At 43.4% G+C, this 15,996-nt stretch overlaps 1 protein-coding gene across 3 annotated transcripts in view; it reads left to right on the forward strand.

The window, feature by feature from the left end:
* The first annotated feature begins 812 nt into the window (after positions 1-812).
* LOC148033825 (pentatricopeptide repeat-containing protein At5g27110-like) overlaps positions 813-15,996 on the forward strand; it is a 60,606-nt gene continuing 45,422 nt past the window's right edge. The window contains exons 1-2 of one of the 3 annotated variants that reach the window (XM_087681834.1): positions 813-5,472; positions 5,568-5,727. In XM_087681834.1, coding sequence (XP_087537960.1) covers positions 877-4,194 — 3,318 coding nt within the window. In that variant the 5' untranslated portion in view covers positions 813-876 and the 3' untranslated portion in view covers positions 4,195-5,472; positions 5,568-5,727. Of the gene's footprint in view, positions 5,478-5,567; positions 6,148-15,996 lie in introns of those variants that run through there. The other 2 variants (XM_087681832.1, XM_087681831.1) reach the window with 2 other exon arrangements.

Consider the following 15,996-nt stretch of genomic DNA (forward strand, 5'->3'; position numbering starts at 1 on the left):
ATAACTTCTATAGCCTTTGCTCCATGCAACTCTGCAATAAGATTTCTTCTTAGTGCATTGACATGGATTTGTGGAGGGGAAATTTTCTTGTTATAGGATTACCTACTTAATTAATCATCATCATTATTAATATTATTACTATTATTCTGGCATTGATTGAAAGAAGACCCCAGGCCAAAATGCTATCATTTAATAGATAACATTTATTGAGTTTAATGATATCTTAAGGGGTTTAATAGCATGTAATAGTCTTTATCTCTTAGCTATGACTACCTCTTTTACTTGTCTTTCTCCTAGCTATCAGTTCTTGATGGCATGAAAGGAGGATGGGTATGAGATGTTGATGGAGAGGTAATAAGCTTTCAAATAACCATAGACATTCAAATAGAAGGAAGGCTATGAATTGTACCTCTTGCTTGTTAATGAAATACGTTAAAGGTGGATGCCAATATTGATACCAATTCCAAATCGATCTCCCTTCTCACTTCTCGTCCACAATTTCTATAATAAAACTATTTACCTTAGGAAAAATTAGCTTAATTAGAGTTAGAATATAAAAAGCAAGAGTGTGCCATTGCAAATCTATACTATTAGTTAACAAGAGGTGGGGGGTGGGTGCCACATGACAATCCCCCACCTCCCCCACAAGAAGAAAAAGAGAACGCGGGGGCGGGTGCCATGCGTCCAGTACCCGCCCCCGCTCGCAAAAATCATGCCTGCCCCGACGTTTCGCATCGGGCGAGTCTGCGCGAAGCGCCTAGTATCATTTAACAAGTCTATAAACTCCTCCATTTCTAAGAGGTTGAGGGTTCTTGCCTTCCGCACCAACATTAAGGGTGAATACTCAAATGCCCACCATAGCAAGAGGTGAATTTCATGCACCAGCGTGCCACCCATGATTCCATAGCATTTCCTTCGGTGTTCGAACCTTCAATGGAAGGAAACCTCTACTCGTACACACCTATCTTGTGTGCAGACTACGAGACAAGATATAATTCCTGGTGCTGGGTTTTCTCTCTCCTCATAGATACTCCAGATTCGCGCATTCTATGCTTAGCTGTGGAACAATGGACTGATAAGGAAGGTACACGATCAATCCTCCTGACTCTTTCTAATGCCCTGGAGGTCAGCCTCATTGTCATGGTCGTTTTGTCTGATTTCCTGGCGATTTTGAGGAAGTGTTTGTACTGCATTAACAATGTCACAATCATGCCCTCCCCTGCCACCAGCCTGTTGGATTATGGTGGTTATGCGCATCTAAGCAGACTTTGTAAGGAAAACCGGCTGCATGAAGCACTGCAAGCAGCAGGAGTCATAGAGAAGCAGGGGATTCATATCGCCAAGGATGTCATGCATTGCCTTCTGCAAAGCTCCATCGAGCGAAAAGACCTCGCAGCTGCAAGACAGCTGTATTTTTCCATGTTCAACCAAGGGTTTGATGCACACAATACCTTGGTAAATCAGCTTATACGTCTCTTTGCCTCGTGTGGGAGTTTGCATGAAGCACATGAAGTCTTCTGCAGGGTAAAAAGGCCAACTGTGTATACATGGAATGCAATTATATCAGCATATGAGAAGCTGGGGCCATTCAATGGAGCTCTGGAATTGTACAGGAAAATGCAGGACAATGCCACAGAACCGAATCAAGTGACATTTTTGAGCATCTTGAAAGCTTGTATCAAAGGTGGAGCATTGAAGGAAGGGAAGCTGGTACATCATGAGATTATCGCACATGGAGTTGATACAGATGCTTTTGTTGCGAGTACTCTCGTTAACATGTATGGCAAATGTGTGAGCCTGCTTGATGCGCGTTGTTGGTTTGACCGATTGTCAACTCGAAATGCTGTGACATGGGGAGCGATGATTTCGGGTTATGTCCAGCATGGGCAAGGTTTTCCTGCGCTTGAACTTTATCAATCCATGCAGCAGATGGGTGTTAAACCAAGCAAGTTTACGTATTCATGTGTGTTAAAAGCATGCAGCATTGAAGGACAACTTATGCAGGGCATGTTAATTCATGATGAAATAGTAAGGCAAAGCTTGGAATCTGATATGGTCATTAGAAGCACCCTTGTTGGTATGTATTCTGAATGTGGCTGTTTAGAAGATGCACGTGAGGTGTTCAATAACCTTCCACATCAGGATGTTGTGTTGTGGGGTACAATGATTTCTGCATATGTTTTGCATGGAAATGGTCTATCTGCATTGGACCTCTTTAAGAGATTGCAAAACTTCGGTGTTATACCGAATGCAGTCATTTTCCTGTCTGCATTGCGAGCGTGTGGCAGCATACAGGACATAGGACATGGCAGGTTGATACATCATGAAATCATGGAGAGGCGATTGGAAACAGATTTGAGCATCGGAAACAGTCTTATTGATATGTGTGCAAAATGTGGAAGCTTAGAAGATGCCTACACAAATTTTCAACACATGGCAAAGCATGATGTCATCTCCTTTGGTGCCTTGATCGCTGGTTTTATTGAAAATGGGAATTGTTCATCTTCCTTTGAATTTTATCAGAAGTTGCTTCAGGAAAATATAAAGCCCAACAGAGTTATTTACCTGTATGGTATCCAAGCTTGTACCAACCTTGCAGCTCTAAGACAGGGGATGATTATACACCATCAGCTACTTATTGATGGGCTAGAATCAGGTTCAGTGTTTGGCAATGCACTTGTGGACATGTACATCCACTGCGGGAACTTGAATGAAGCAAGTAGTGTATTTGAAACTGTGGCAGATCGAGATGAGGTGTCTTGGGGCTCTATGATTGCAAGTCATGCAAAAAATGGCTATGAGTTTCATGCTTTTGAGCTCTTCAATGAAATGCTGACTAAGGGTGTAGAGCCAAATAAAGTTATTCTGCTGTCAATCCTGCAAGCATGTGGCAGCCTCAGAGCTATCAGACACTGTTGGCTGATCCATGATACAGCCATAAGACTTGGATTTGAAACAGATAATGTCATTGGAAGCACCATAGCTGATACATATTTGAACTGTGGATGTATTCAGGAGGCACACAGCGTGTTTGAGGACTTGACCATTCAAGATGTGGTTTCATTTGGTGTAATGATTGCAGGATACATACAGCATGGCTTTGATCTGCTTGCTTTAAAACTTTTTGCCAAAATGCATAATGAAGGTGTAAAGCCAAACCAAATTATATTTGTTTGTGCCTTGAAAGGATGCAAACAAAACGGATTCTTATGGCAGGGTAAATTAATACATGACCAAGTATGCCAATGTGGTTTGGAAAGAGATGTTAGGATTGGAAGTTCCCTTATTGACATGTATACGAAACACGGCTTTTTAGAGGAGGCCCACAAGCTGTTTAAGGATCTATCACAGCTAGATGTAGTGTTGTGGGGCTGCATGATTGCTGGTTATATAAAGCAGGAGAAGTATACTTTTGCCATTCAGCTTTTCAAAGAGATGCTAGAAGAGGGGACTGAACCAGATATGATTCTTCTTTTGTCCATTCTACATAGTTGTGGTGAGATTGGAGCTATTGGACATGGGAGAATATTACATGATCAATTGCTGAGGCTTGATCTTGATTCAGATATAAACTTTCAGAGCCAGCTTTTTAATTTCTACTCTAAGTGTGGAAGCCCAATAGAGGCCCGCAAAATATTTTGTGATATGACAAAATACAAACCAGTTACCACACTTACAGGAAAGGACCTTGCTATTGGCAGTTGCAACCAGGAGATGACTCCACCAAGGTTAAATGGAGTTGATGCACTTAGTATTCTTGCAGCTCACAGACAGGCTGGCTGCTTGAAAGAAGGTTATTGGTTTTTTAAATGTGCGAGGGAGGGCTACGGCCTTGAAGATAATATTAAGCAGTACAGCTGCATTATTGACCTTCTTGGACGGTCAGGATGTATAGACGAAGCTGAGGATTTAATGACAACTATGCCACTGCTGCCAGACAGAGTTGTATGGACATCTTTGCTTACCAACTGTAAAACCCATGGTGTTACAGACCTGAGGGAAAATTATTTACAATATATTGACTGGTGGAATCCAGGTAATTCTGCTGGACTGGTTCCTTTGTCCAGCATATATTCTGATTCTTATGTTTCTCAGTGTTGTAGAAGCCTTGAAGAGCAGCTAAGGGGCATGCCCTTGGGCTTAGGTGCTGGAGGCCTTCGCCCAGCAGGAGGTGCACATGTGCCCTTAAGATGATGATACCGTATGTCAAAGATCTGCTAGGTCGTCACCTAATCAATGCCTGAGAGCTTAATGACTAGGATGATTTGCTTACTCCTGAAGGGTGAGGGTCAGGACATTAGATATTGGCAGCCCATCATCTTGATGACGGGGGTTGGGGCCATGTTGATCAGCTTTTGCCTGAAGCTGGTTCCTCTGGAGGTACAACAGGGTTTGCAAAATAAAATTCAGTGTACAAACACCACTGAAACAGAGTGAACAAAGACCCTAATGCAAAAAGGAAAACTGAAGAATGAAGATGAACCTGAATGAATGATGAATGCTGAATAATGAATGAATATATGTACACAATGCTCAAAGGCAGAGCAGTCCAACAGCCATCGGCTCTTGTGGGAGTGGGCTGAGGGAGGAGTGTTGTCCTCTGGCGACAGATCCCCAGTGCAGCAACCACTGTGTTCAGGCAGAAAATGATGAAGATAAAGTAGACTGGAGCTGAGGGTGATGAAATGCAGCAGCCAGTGGCCAGTCAATGTAGTAGACTGATGTAGACGGCTGTGTATATATTGCAGGGTAGCAGTCTGAAAACTGATCTCTGAGGCTAGAGAATGTAAAGGAAGCATTGTACTGTCTGACCACAGTCTCCAGATGATGAAAGATGATGCTGGAGATGAAATGCAGCAGTGAAATGAACCACCAGGTGCTGGATAGCAGCAGGGTGGCCTTTCCAGAAATAAACCACAGGTGTGTGCTGTAGGTGACAAACAGCAACAGGGTGGCCTGATCAGCTGAAAACATAGCAGTCCTCCAAGGCATGATTATCAGGGAGGAAGCTGGAATCAGTTAGATGAGATGGGCTGGAACAGTCGCAAAGAGGGTTGGATAATGGCGCCAGTTGCTGGAACCAAATGCAGCTGGAATCACCTAGTGTTGGATTGCAGCAGGGCAGCTTGCAGAAGTAAAATGCAGCTGGATGGATATCCTCTAGGCGATGAATAGCAGCAGGGTGGCCCGATCAGCTGAAAACGCAGCAGTCCTCCAGGGTGTGATGATGAGAGCAGCAGTTGGGATGGATGGAGCAGTTGCAAAGAGGGCTGAATGACAGTGATAACAACTGGAACTGATCGCAGATGGTGGCAACCTGCAGATGATCATAACAACAGCGGGAGTGGTACCCTGGGGGGGGGGGTGGGGATATATCTTCCTGTGGGTGCCTAAAGGGCCATCCTCAAGAGGCCAAGGCATCGGATAAAGGGTGCACATTAGTTACCTAGTGGCCTACCACGATCTACAAAGGCAATGTATTAACCACTTTGAACTTTTTTTGTTTTGAGTTTACAAAGGTGATGTATTAACCACTTTGAACTTTTTTTGTTTTCAATTGATTGCAGATGGTGGCAACCTGTAGATGATCTTAACAACAGCTGGAGTGGTCCGGGGGGGGGGGGCAATATCTTCCCTTAGGTGCGTAAAGGGCCATCCTTGAGAGGTCTAAGGCATGGGACGAAGGGTGCACATTAGTTGCACAGTGGCTTATCATGATCTACAAAGGTGATGTATTAACCACTTTGAACTTTTTTCGTTTTGAGTATACGCCCATTGGGATAAAAGGATGGTTGGTTTGCAAACACAACATAGAGAGCATGTATACAACCACTAGCAAGGGTGCTAATGACATAGTAATGTTTGCAAATGCTTGGAAATACGCATGAAAAAAATAACATACTTGACCTTGGAAAAATAACTTTGTGTCAAATATTTTAGGATTTGACATTCTACATGTCATTGTCCTCGTGAAACAATGCAATGTGAAATGTTTTAGGACTCCATAGTTTACATGTCATTGTCCTTGCGAAACACCCATGCACTGCTTCTAGAGGCTATCGCATAGAAAATGAAGCAAAACTGCCATGAATAAAGAAAAAAATTGCCACTAACAGCCATGAACATGCATCAACTAGCCAACTCAATGTTTATTCAATTTTGTGTTGCTTGTGTGCTTGTGAAGAAAGGTTTAGGATACATATTTATAATGCTCCAAGTAGTTGAAAGTTGAAACTTAGAAATGTTCATATTTGGTTCAAAACTACTAGAAATGAAGCAAAAATTGTCACAAACAGCCACAAATCTATAGGCTAGCCATCTCAAAGTTTGTTCAATTTTGTGCTCCCACTTGTGAAGAAATGTTTAGGACATATTTTTGCACTTCTTAGAAATTTTGGAAGTATGAAAATTTTAGGGCCATGTATGCTTTGATTGGGGGGGTGAACCATACCTATTTTATGTATCCATACCTATATGCATTTGTCATATGGAAATGTATGGAGAAAACTATGGTTGATGATGAAGTAAAGGTAAAGAAGGTATGTGAATGATTGCCGAATAGGGAGGGTGTGCTTGGGATTTGATGTGAGCGTGGTGCTCTACATAATGAGATGTATATAGTAATGCTACATAACGAGAATGCTCATACAACAAGGTGCCACTTGGACAGTGTCCCCCATGGGGAAATTGTTCACTTGAACAAGCACCCTTTTACATAGATAAAAGTCATGTATTGCAAAGGGTAGGTACAATAGGGAAGGGATACTAATGCCGAGGACAAGAAGGCAAGGTTGAAACTTGAAAATTAAAAATGAAGTATAGAAACCCCCTCTCGATCATGGATGTTGATGCTGAAGGAGGAGAAACATGATGTTGGTCTTTGTTCAATGCCAAGAATTAAGATGAAATGATGAATGAAGGTAGATGTGACATCCCTCAGCTTGTTGGAAGAGTTGGAAGGAGAGTCAACCATTTGGGCACTTAGAATATGTTTGTACTCCATCTTGCGAGAGGGTTCCTATACTGATCAAGTGGTATGGCTATGTTTGAACCTCAATTATGGAAGATGGCTTCAATGCTCCCAGGAATCACCAAGATAGCAATCCACCATATAAATGTATGTAGTGGGTGAAAAAAAAGGCTCGACAGTTCCTAGGTGGTAGAGTTGGTGGAGGAAGAATCAGCCACCTAGGTAGTTCGGATGTGCATGTACCTAATCTCAGGAGATGGTTTTGATTGTAACCAAGTGTCATGGGCATAGTTGAAACTCGACCTTTGGAGATGGCTTTGGTGCCGGTCAAGAATGCGAAGGCACAACCACCAAGGTTGTGATTTACTTGACATGAACATGAGCAAATTAGTGGAGCAGTAATTGTTGTCAAATGTTAAAAACTCCTCAACTAATAGAAAGCAAGATGGTTGCCATAACAATGGAATGATACACGAGGCTCGATCTTGAGAGGAATAGGTACTATATCTTGAAGGTGACCCAAGATATGAAGGCAATACTCACCAAGGGAAGGGTTAAAAAACCATGTGTTGCATCCAATCAAGACATGTAGAAACTTGCAATGTTAGCCTTTAGTTGGACTTAAACACAAATTCCAATATGTAAAAATCAAAAGAGAAATGGATTTGAGTGAGTATAGATGCATCAAAAGTATATTAAAAGTAAGTGAATAAGTGTACAATAAAAGACAAATAAAAAGATATTAAAGTCGGCGGGCTTAGTCTATGGAAGTCTAAAGTAGCCCAAGTAGTCTGTGTAGCTATAGTAGCCTAACAATCTAAATGGATTGCTTAATAAAAGACAACTCTTAAGTTAACCTAAAGGATTGTAGCATGACTTCTAGTCTAATGGTGAATAATGAATGAATTGGCCAAACAAGCATGGCACTAACGGGCAGGTCTAGGATCCAATGCATTGGTGGCTAGCCTACCAATGGACATGAATACCAAGGGTTGGAGAATCTATGGTATCTCCTTAGGAAAGATCCTCTCTCAACCTCCATAGTATGGCACCACTACTATCGAAGGGGATTGAGGTTGAATTTGGGACATGTATTGGGCTTAGCTTAGGTGTGGGTCAAATATCCTTTGTTGTGTATTGTTTGATTTTGGGTATGGATCTAAAACCTTTGGTTGCTAAGCGATAATTGTTATCCACATAGCTTAGTTTCTAGCAAAATATACAATGCTTGTTCTCTTTAGGCAAGTGATGCCAAAAAGGTCTTCGTTGAGTTTGAGCTTTATTACACTTCTTTTTCCTTCAAGAAAGGAGGTAGATAATTGGCACAAGATTGTGGTCTCTGTATTTAGGATCAACTAAGTAGGGTGGAATTGGTCTAAATATTTATGTGATTTTTTTCCACTTTGTTTTCTTCAATTAAGGAGGTGACTCATTAGCACAAGAGGGGGTTCCTTGCTTTTGAGCAATCGGGGGGGATGTATAGTGTATTGAAGGGGGATGGCCCGCGATTGAAACAAAGGACAGAGTGCAACTCATGCGCAAGTATATGGAATGTACATAGTGCATGGATGGTATTCTTAATAACAAAGCACTAGGGTGTAAACTTGTATATCTCTAAGTAGCTAATAATAACTATCGAGGTTTCCATGTGCTCAACAATGGGACGTGAACGGAGCTCTTATTTAGCCAAGAGTTCAACGTACCTGGATGGACTAGCTCTCACCTAGTTGTGGCTTTCCCTTCTCCAACCATTGAGTTCATTCCTTCAATCAAGCAAGCAAATTAGTGCTTTTGAGATTGTAGTAGACACACCCCTCTCCCTTTCATTGTGTTGATTTCGTAAGTGTGAATGTGGTGGAAGGAATGATTCTTTTACGTTTTGACAGGAAGCCATCCCAAGTACTCAGTTGATTGGTGCTATATTGGAGGACATTCCACCATAAGAAAGCTTTTTGGGATAGGTAGTTAATGACACACTTAATTTTATCCTTTTTAGTATTCTTCAAGAAAAATAAGCATCGAGTTGACCTAGCCATGATTAAATAATATTTCTATTTTTTCTTCCATCAAATTTTGCGAATTGGAATGAGTTATGTTTGAAGTTGGTGATGGTCTTATGATTCTTACACAATTTGTTTGCTCTAAGATCTTGATTTAGGCTCATTGCCCTTGGTCTAAGATCAAATCTCAATTGCAAGGAGAGTAGATGAAGAATGAAATAACGGAGATGTAGATGGTGGAGCCAATGAGTGTTTCACCCTTGTCCCTCATGCTCTTAGTCTCACTTTTCCCCTCTCCAACCATTGAGCTTTCCTTCTCGCTTTTCTTCTTCTTCCGTTGTCATTGCTGAGGATTAATATTTACCCCCCTCCCAAATGAGTGCCAATATCTTGGCATTCGACATCTAGGCTAGATGCTTCTTGTTGGGGATAGCCATGATGTGGGGGTTTTGTTGGTAGGGAGGTGGTTGTCCTAGATCATAAGTACCACATGAGACCATACAACATGCATGCCTCTACTTCAATGGAAGTGCTTTCATAGTTGGGCATTTTTGTTTTGTTTTTGGGAAGAAGGTTTTGCACTCTTGAAAGGGGAGGTGAGTTAAAGAGGTTTGGGAATAATGAATATGTACTAAAGCAAGCCTAGCTAGAATCCAAACATTCATAGGTGGAAAGAGAAGTAAAATGTTGATTAGTGTCACGGACTTATGAATTGAGTGAGGAGGGAGGCTCCCACCATTTGTTGGACTTGAGTGTCTCTTGGGAAAGTGAGATCTATCACTTCTTGATATAGATGGAAACTCAAAAGGAAAGGTGAAGGTTGCAACCGGCCTTATCTTCAAAAGGGACAAGGAGTGCAAAATGACCAAAGTCTATGGACAAGTTGGAGGACCAGTCAAAAAACCCCTTGGGTGTAGCAAGGATAGGCTAAGAGGTGGTCTTGAAGCTATGTGACTAGTGTGTCAACAGTAATCAGCATGTTAGCAGTAATTAGTGTAGGCAACTTGTAGGTATGGGCAAGCTATAAGTGTGGGGGGATGACTCTCTCTTAACCATGGAGGAGGGGTAGAAGCGGCTTCTTCTAATGTGTTCAAGTTTGTAGGTGGGGAAGAGGGTTGAGTCTTGGGTGGGCTTCCCCCCTTAGCCTTTCAACAATAGTGGTCATCAAAATGATTGTAGGTGGGGAAGAGGGTTGAGTCTTGGGTGGGCTTCCCCCCTTAGCCTTTCAACAATAGTGGTCATCAAAATGATTGGACTTTTGCTAATGTTGATAGTACCTATTTGTCTTGGGAATATTTTTCCAATCCAATTTTAATTGTGGAGGGGAGTTACTTTGCTCTTGACCACCCAACTAAGTATTGGTGTTCTTTCCACCATCTTGCTTTCCCTTTTGTGTGATGGAAGTTAGGGCCCCCTCCTCTAGATATGGTAGATGGGATTCCTTGTGAACTTGTTTAAACAACCTTGTAGAATGTAAGTTGATGTTGATGGAAGGTGGGTAATTAGGGTTTGTAATCGGGTACAAACAATACAATAGAATACCACATACATCCTAGTCTAGGCCCACACAGAACATACTCAACTATAGCATAATTATTGATTAAACCACCAAATATAAAAGAAAATATGGAGCAGAACAGTATGTGTGATTGTAGCATGAATTACTATTCTTAGAAGAAGATACATTGTGTCGTGACACCCAAACTACCAATTGATATATATGAATAGATATTGATAGATATGAATCGACGTGATGTTTTACATGACCCTCCCTACTAGAGACCATTAGTCCACCTGGCATCCAATGCCCAACACATAGCATGCATGGTGGATTTGAAGCAATAAAAGTTGATCCTTGTCTAGGTTGTTAGAGTCATTAGGAGTTGGTTCATTCGGAGCAATTGCCAAAGGGATAGGAATCGCAAGACTAAGAGACAAAACAAGAATAATCATCAACGAAAGAAGACCCATAGCCACAGTAAGAGGCAACTAGGGGGCCGAGGCCAAAAAGTGGAAATGAGTGGCAATTCAAATGATGATGTTGCATCAAAGCATTGATTCGCATCCAAAGAGGAGGTTGATGAACTTTATAGAAAATTAGCTCAGATGCCAAGGGCTCAATGTATTGGCCCACCTCATGAACCACCCCTTGGAGGCAACTCTTGTCGTCCCGAATCATATCTAAAAAACTATTCTAGGCATCAATCTATTGAAGTAAATCGATTGATCATCTAGTGCTGCAACTCCTAGACTTGAAGAAAACGTAGGGTAGATTGATTTAACTAAAAGGTACTCTTGCTGAGACTCCTTTAGTTGTTTATTAATGTCAGATGGGGCTTCCTTGGGCAAGCTCTCCTCTTTAGCCAGCTTGTCCTAGACAAAGTGGCCATGCCCTACTTCACAAGCTTGGAGAAGAGACTTTGCGACCACTTAATCGACTCCTATCCCGATAGAAGGGTCTTTTGTGGTGGACAACATTGAGGAATTTTGTTTTCTGGGATTGGGTGAGATGAAAGAGAGGAGGGAAGAGCCAATGCAACAATCTACATAGAATTAGGGAGCCACTCTTGGATAGACTTTGGAATATGCTTTCATATAAGAAATTTGGCCTCTGCCTCGATCAAGTCAACATAGTAGCAAAGAGTGTCCTACAACACCTTGATCTATATCTTCAGCTCAACATTTTGCTACCCTAGTACTTGACGCTACTCTCATCGTAGCTCAAGAGTCAAGGTTCTGGGAATTGACTCCAGATGGAACCTCGAAGGCAACGTTGAAGGATGGGATCGTAGCTTTGGTCTCATCATCGCTTAGCACCACTTCTTCTTTGACCAGATCCTTGCCTTTGAAATTAGCAAGTTGAGGAAAAAGATCTTTAATAAGTATCATTGGGGAAGGAGCTAGTGGTTGGATGCGAATACTAGTCAAAGGGCGAGGTACACATGGACAAAGGCATGGTCAAATTGCAACCTACTCGAGTAGCAGGGGACAGGTCCACCTCTGATGCATGACTTGCCTGAATACGGGTGAGAGCTGTTTAGCATGAGATGTGGGAAAGAGGAATCATGTAGACATTTGTTGGGAGGGAGTCATCATGTAGACCCATTGGTAGGATTTGGCTGGTATTGAGACTGGGCATCTATGTTCGAATTCTCAACATCCATGGGCAGAGCAAGGAGTTGGGACCATGGTTCCCACAGGGTAGCACAAAGATGTCGAGTGGCTTTCATTCTCTCATCTCAAAGCGTCTTCAGGAGACCCTGGATTTCTTCCAATTAAATAAGGAAACAATGGATTTCTTCCAACTGCTTTGTATGAATGAGGAGGGAGTTGTCTTCATCCTCTAAAGCCACGAACTGAGTCCATAGCATTGCCACCTTTGCTCGCGTAACATATAACAGCTAGTATCACACTCAGTTAGTAGAGTCAAAATGAGCTTGCTCCATTGCCCAGCGGCAACAATCACACTCAGTTAGTCAAGCCAAAATGAGCTTGCTCCATTGTCCACAAGCATTGTTGCTGCTCTCGAAGATCCATACATTAATGATGGATCTTCTCTCATAGAACCATGTCCTCCCATCGGACTACCTCCAACTATTGCCTACGCCATCCAATTCCCATTGCATAGCTGCCTAGTGCCCAAGGCCTTGAGAAAGGTATGGGTGGAAGCAGGGTCTTCACCCTTGGGAGCATTCTCTTCAACTTCATCTTTGGTGACCTCCATCTCCATCGCCTTCATCGATGCTGGATCTATTGCTTGCCCATAGGAGTATGCCAAAAGATGACGTACCAGCGAGACAATGGGTTTGCAGGGAGGAACACAGAGTGAACTCAGCAAACATGGAGAGGAGAAGAGAAGAGAGAAGAAACTCTGATGAAAACAGCCACGAACCACAAACCGCAATGTCCTCCTGAAGGGGTATGAGGGTAGTGGAGAGGCTAGAGAGAAGAGGTGACGGATTGAATGAATCAACCGTAAGGAATGAATGAGAGAGTGGCCTATAAATAGGCACAGTCAGTCTAGGATGGCTCTCCTTTTTGGGGCTGCAAACCCTAAACGCAAAACACAGAAACACAAAAAACGCAAATTGCGGGTGAAGGGTTTTCTCAACACCCCCTCTCAGGCCCAAAAAGGGGAATGAGAGAAGAGTGAGGTGGGGATGCAATGCTACATACTGAAGAATGCTCATGCAACAGATGCCACTTGGACAGTGTCCCTCGTGGGGAAATTGGTCACTTGCCCAAGCGCCCTAGTATAAAGATGATGAAAACATGCAATGCATAGGAGGAATGTCGGTGCCGAGAACCATAAAGATATGCCCATACTCAATCTTGGGAGGTGGCTCCATGTTGGCCAAGTGACCAAAGGCAAGAAGAGAAGAGGAGGAAGAAGATGTAGAGGATCCCTAAGATCCAAGATTTCCACTGGAAAGGAAACATGCAATAAAGAATAGTAGATAGAGTGAATTGGAGAACCCGAAACTCAACCTCGAGAGAGAAGCTACTAGCTCCGTGCATCCATGCTGGAAGGAATACGAAGGCCTCGTCACCAAGTCACGACTGAACCTCCAAGGTCCCGATCTAGGTGGTACCTGAAGATCTTGGGTATCAGTAGAAGAGATGACTGGTTGAAGACAGCCACCCCAAGAAAGTAGAGGATGGGTGAAGAACTTCATGTGGAGTAGGTTCCCCCTCTGAGGTGGGAGGTGGAGGGGCCCCCGCTGAAGTCGAAGAAGAAGTAGATGCCCTCTCTGAGGGCAAAGAAATAACATCCCCCTTTGAATCCCCCTCTAAAGTAGATAGGGAATCCAAACACTCATGGATCACGGACTCCAAAATGTCTGATGACGAAGAAAGTGCCGCCGGTCGTGCCGAAGAAGGTATTTGGAATGCTAAAGAGCTCCCAGAGGTAGCCTCTCAAACCTAGGTAGTTGAGGGTGGGGAAGGGTGGTGCTCAGAATGAGCAAGAGGTGGGCAACAGTCACTATCTCTCAGTGGAGCGGACTGGGTAGCCAAAGAAGAGGAAGGAGTCGAGCAACCATTGTCTCTCGAAGGAGCAGACTGATGAGGAGATGGTATCAAACAACTATTGTCTCTCGATGGAGTGGATTGCAAATTCGTAGGTCGTGGAAGCCACTGTACATGAAAATAAGTGGGAGAAGACTGCCGCTGGCATTGCGACGATCTCCAGGAGGTCGTAGCGCCAATCGATCCTCCATGTGCTCGAAAGGACTTAGTGCACATCGGATGCGTCTTTTCTTGAGCATAGTACTCTGATAGTTGATGCAGAACGATCTTTGTGGCCCAGAAAGGAGCGGTGGCACAAGGGGTGCCTAGTGGAAGACACATGTACTCCGGAGGGGTGGGAAGCAAAGGTCAAAGTCAGCAAGTATCAGTGGTGTGTTCGGTGATGCCACAGTAGGAGCACCTAGTAGTCTGGACATCTGTTGGTAAAGAAACCATGGATACCAGTGTGCCTTGCTAAAGAAGGAAGAGGTCAGCCACCATGAACCACGAATTGCAATGTTCGCCTCAAGGGGTGTGAGGGCAGTGTGAAGGACTGGAAGAAAGCTGCCAGTGGGAGGAGGATGTGACCAGCAGCAGTAAGAGGTTGCAACCAATAGAAAAAACGCACGTGAGGAGAGAGAAAGACTAAAAACGCAGGCAACATGTGAGAGAAAGACAAAAAACGTAGGCAAGACAACTTGCAAGAGAGAGACAAAACGCAGTAGGCAAGATAGCCTGCAGGAGAGAGAAAGACTAAAAACGTAGGCAGCAAGTGAGAAAGACTAAAAATGCAGGAAAAAAACAACAGCAGCAGTCAATATGGTGAAATCAGCTCCGAACAGTGTGTGATAGGCTGGAAACAGGTGCTAGACTGATGTAGACAACAATGGCCAGGTTGGACCGCGATGTCCTCCGTGTTTGGGGTGTGGGCAACAAGCTGAAATACTTGAAATTTGCAAAAACGAGATTGTTTTCTGAATGGAGTGTGATCAACAACATTTGTTTTGTTGTAAACAGTCGCAAACTGTGGGTGGAAGGTTGAAAACAGGTGCTAGACTATAGATGACAGTAAGGGATAGCTGAGATTGCGATGTCCTCTGCGAAAGGGGTGCGGGCAGCAAGTTGAAAACACCTGAAACATGCAAAAACGAGATGTTGATGTAGTGGAAGAAGAAGAGAAGTGGATGTCGAACCCGCCACCGGTCTTTGCCTTCACTGGAGTGGAGGATCTTTGCCGCTGTTTGAGCAGATCTAGCTCTAATACCATGTCAAAAGATGACGTACCAGCGAGACAGTAGGGTTTGCGGGGAGGAACACGGAGTGAACTCAGCAAACATGGAGAGGAGAAGAGAAGAGAGAAGAAACTCTGATGAAGACAACCATGAACCACGAACCGCAATGTCCTCCTGAAGGGGTGTGAGGGTAGTGGAGAGACTGGAGAGAAGAGGTGACGGACTGAATGAATTAGCCGTAAGGAATGAATGAGAGAGTGGCCTATAAATAGGCACAGTCAGTCTAGGATGGCGCCCCTTTTTGGGGCTGCAAACCCTAAATGCAAAACGCAGAAACGCAAAAACGCAAATTGCAGGTGAAGGGTTTCTCAACAGAGTAGAGTCTATAGCAATGAATACTTTGGAAGAGGGAAGAGAAAAGTAAAATGTTGCCCCAGCTTGGTGCACACCGCACTCTTGTGCGTAGCCACCAAAGTGATATGCGAGTGTAATCAGGATAGAAAGGTGGTGTCCCAATTAGGACGTATGCCCTCCTAGGAGAAGAGTGATGCCACCCATGTTGAGATATTAAAGGGCTTGGCTTGTACATATATAGCCTCCATAAGGAACCTCAAGATGGACTAGTTGGCATCGTAAAGCCTCCATGATAGTTAGATGTTATTCCCCATGCATAGGCTTGCTAAAGATCTAGCATATCTATTGAGAGGACAACAACATTGATGCCTCAAACCACCCGAGCACCAACAGAAGTAGGTGCTCCACCCCCAACTCATGTGTAAGCCATTAA

Source organism: Lygodium microphyllum, chromosome 7, assembly GCF_053477565.2.
Source record: "Lygodium microphyllum isolate KBCC chromosome 7, Lygodium_microphyllum_v1.1.10, whole genome shotgun sequence".
Taxonomy (NCBI): Eukaryota; Viridiplantae; Streptophyta; class Polypodiopsida; order Schizaeales; family Lygodiaceae; genus Lygodium; species Lygodium microphyllum.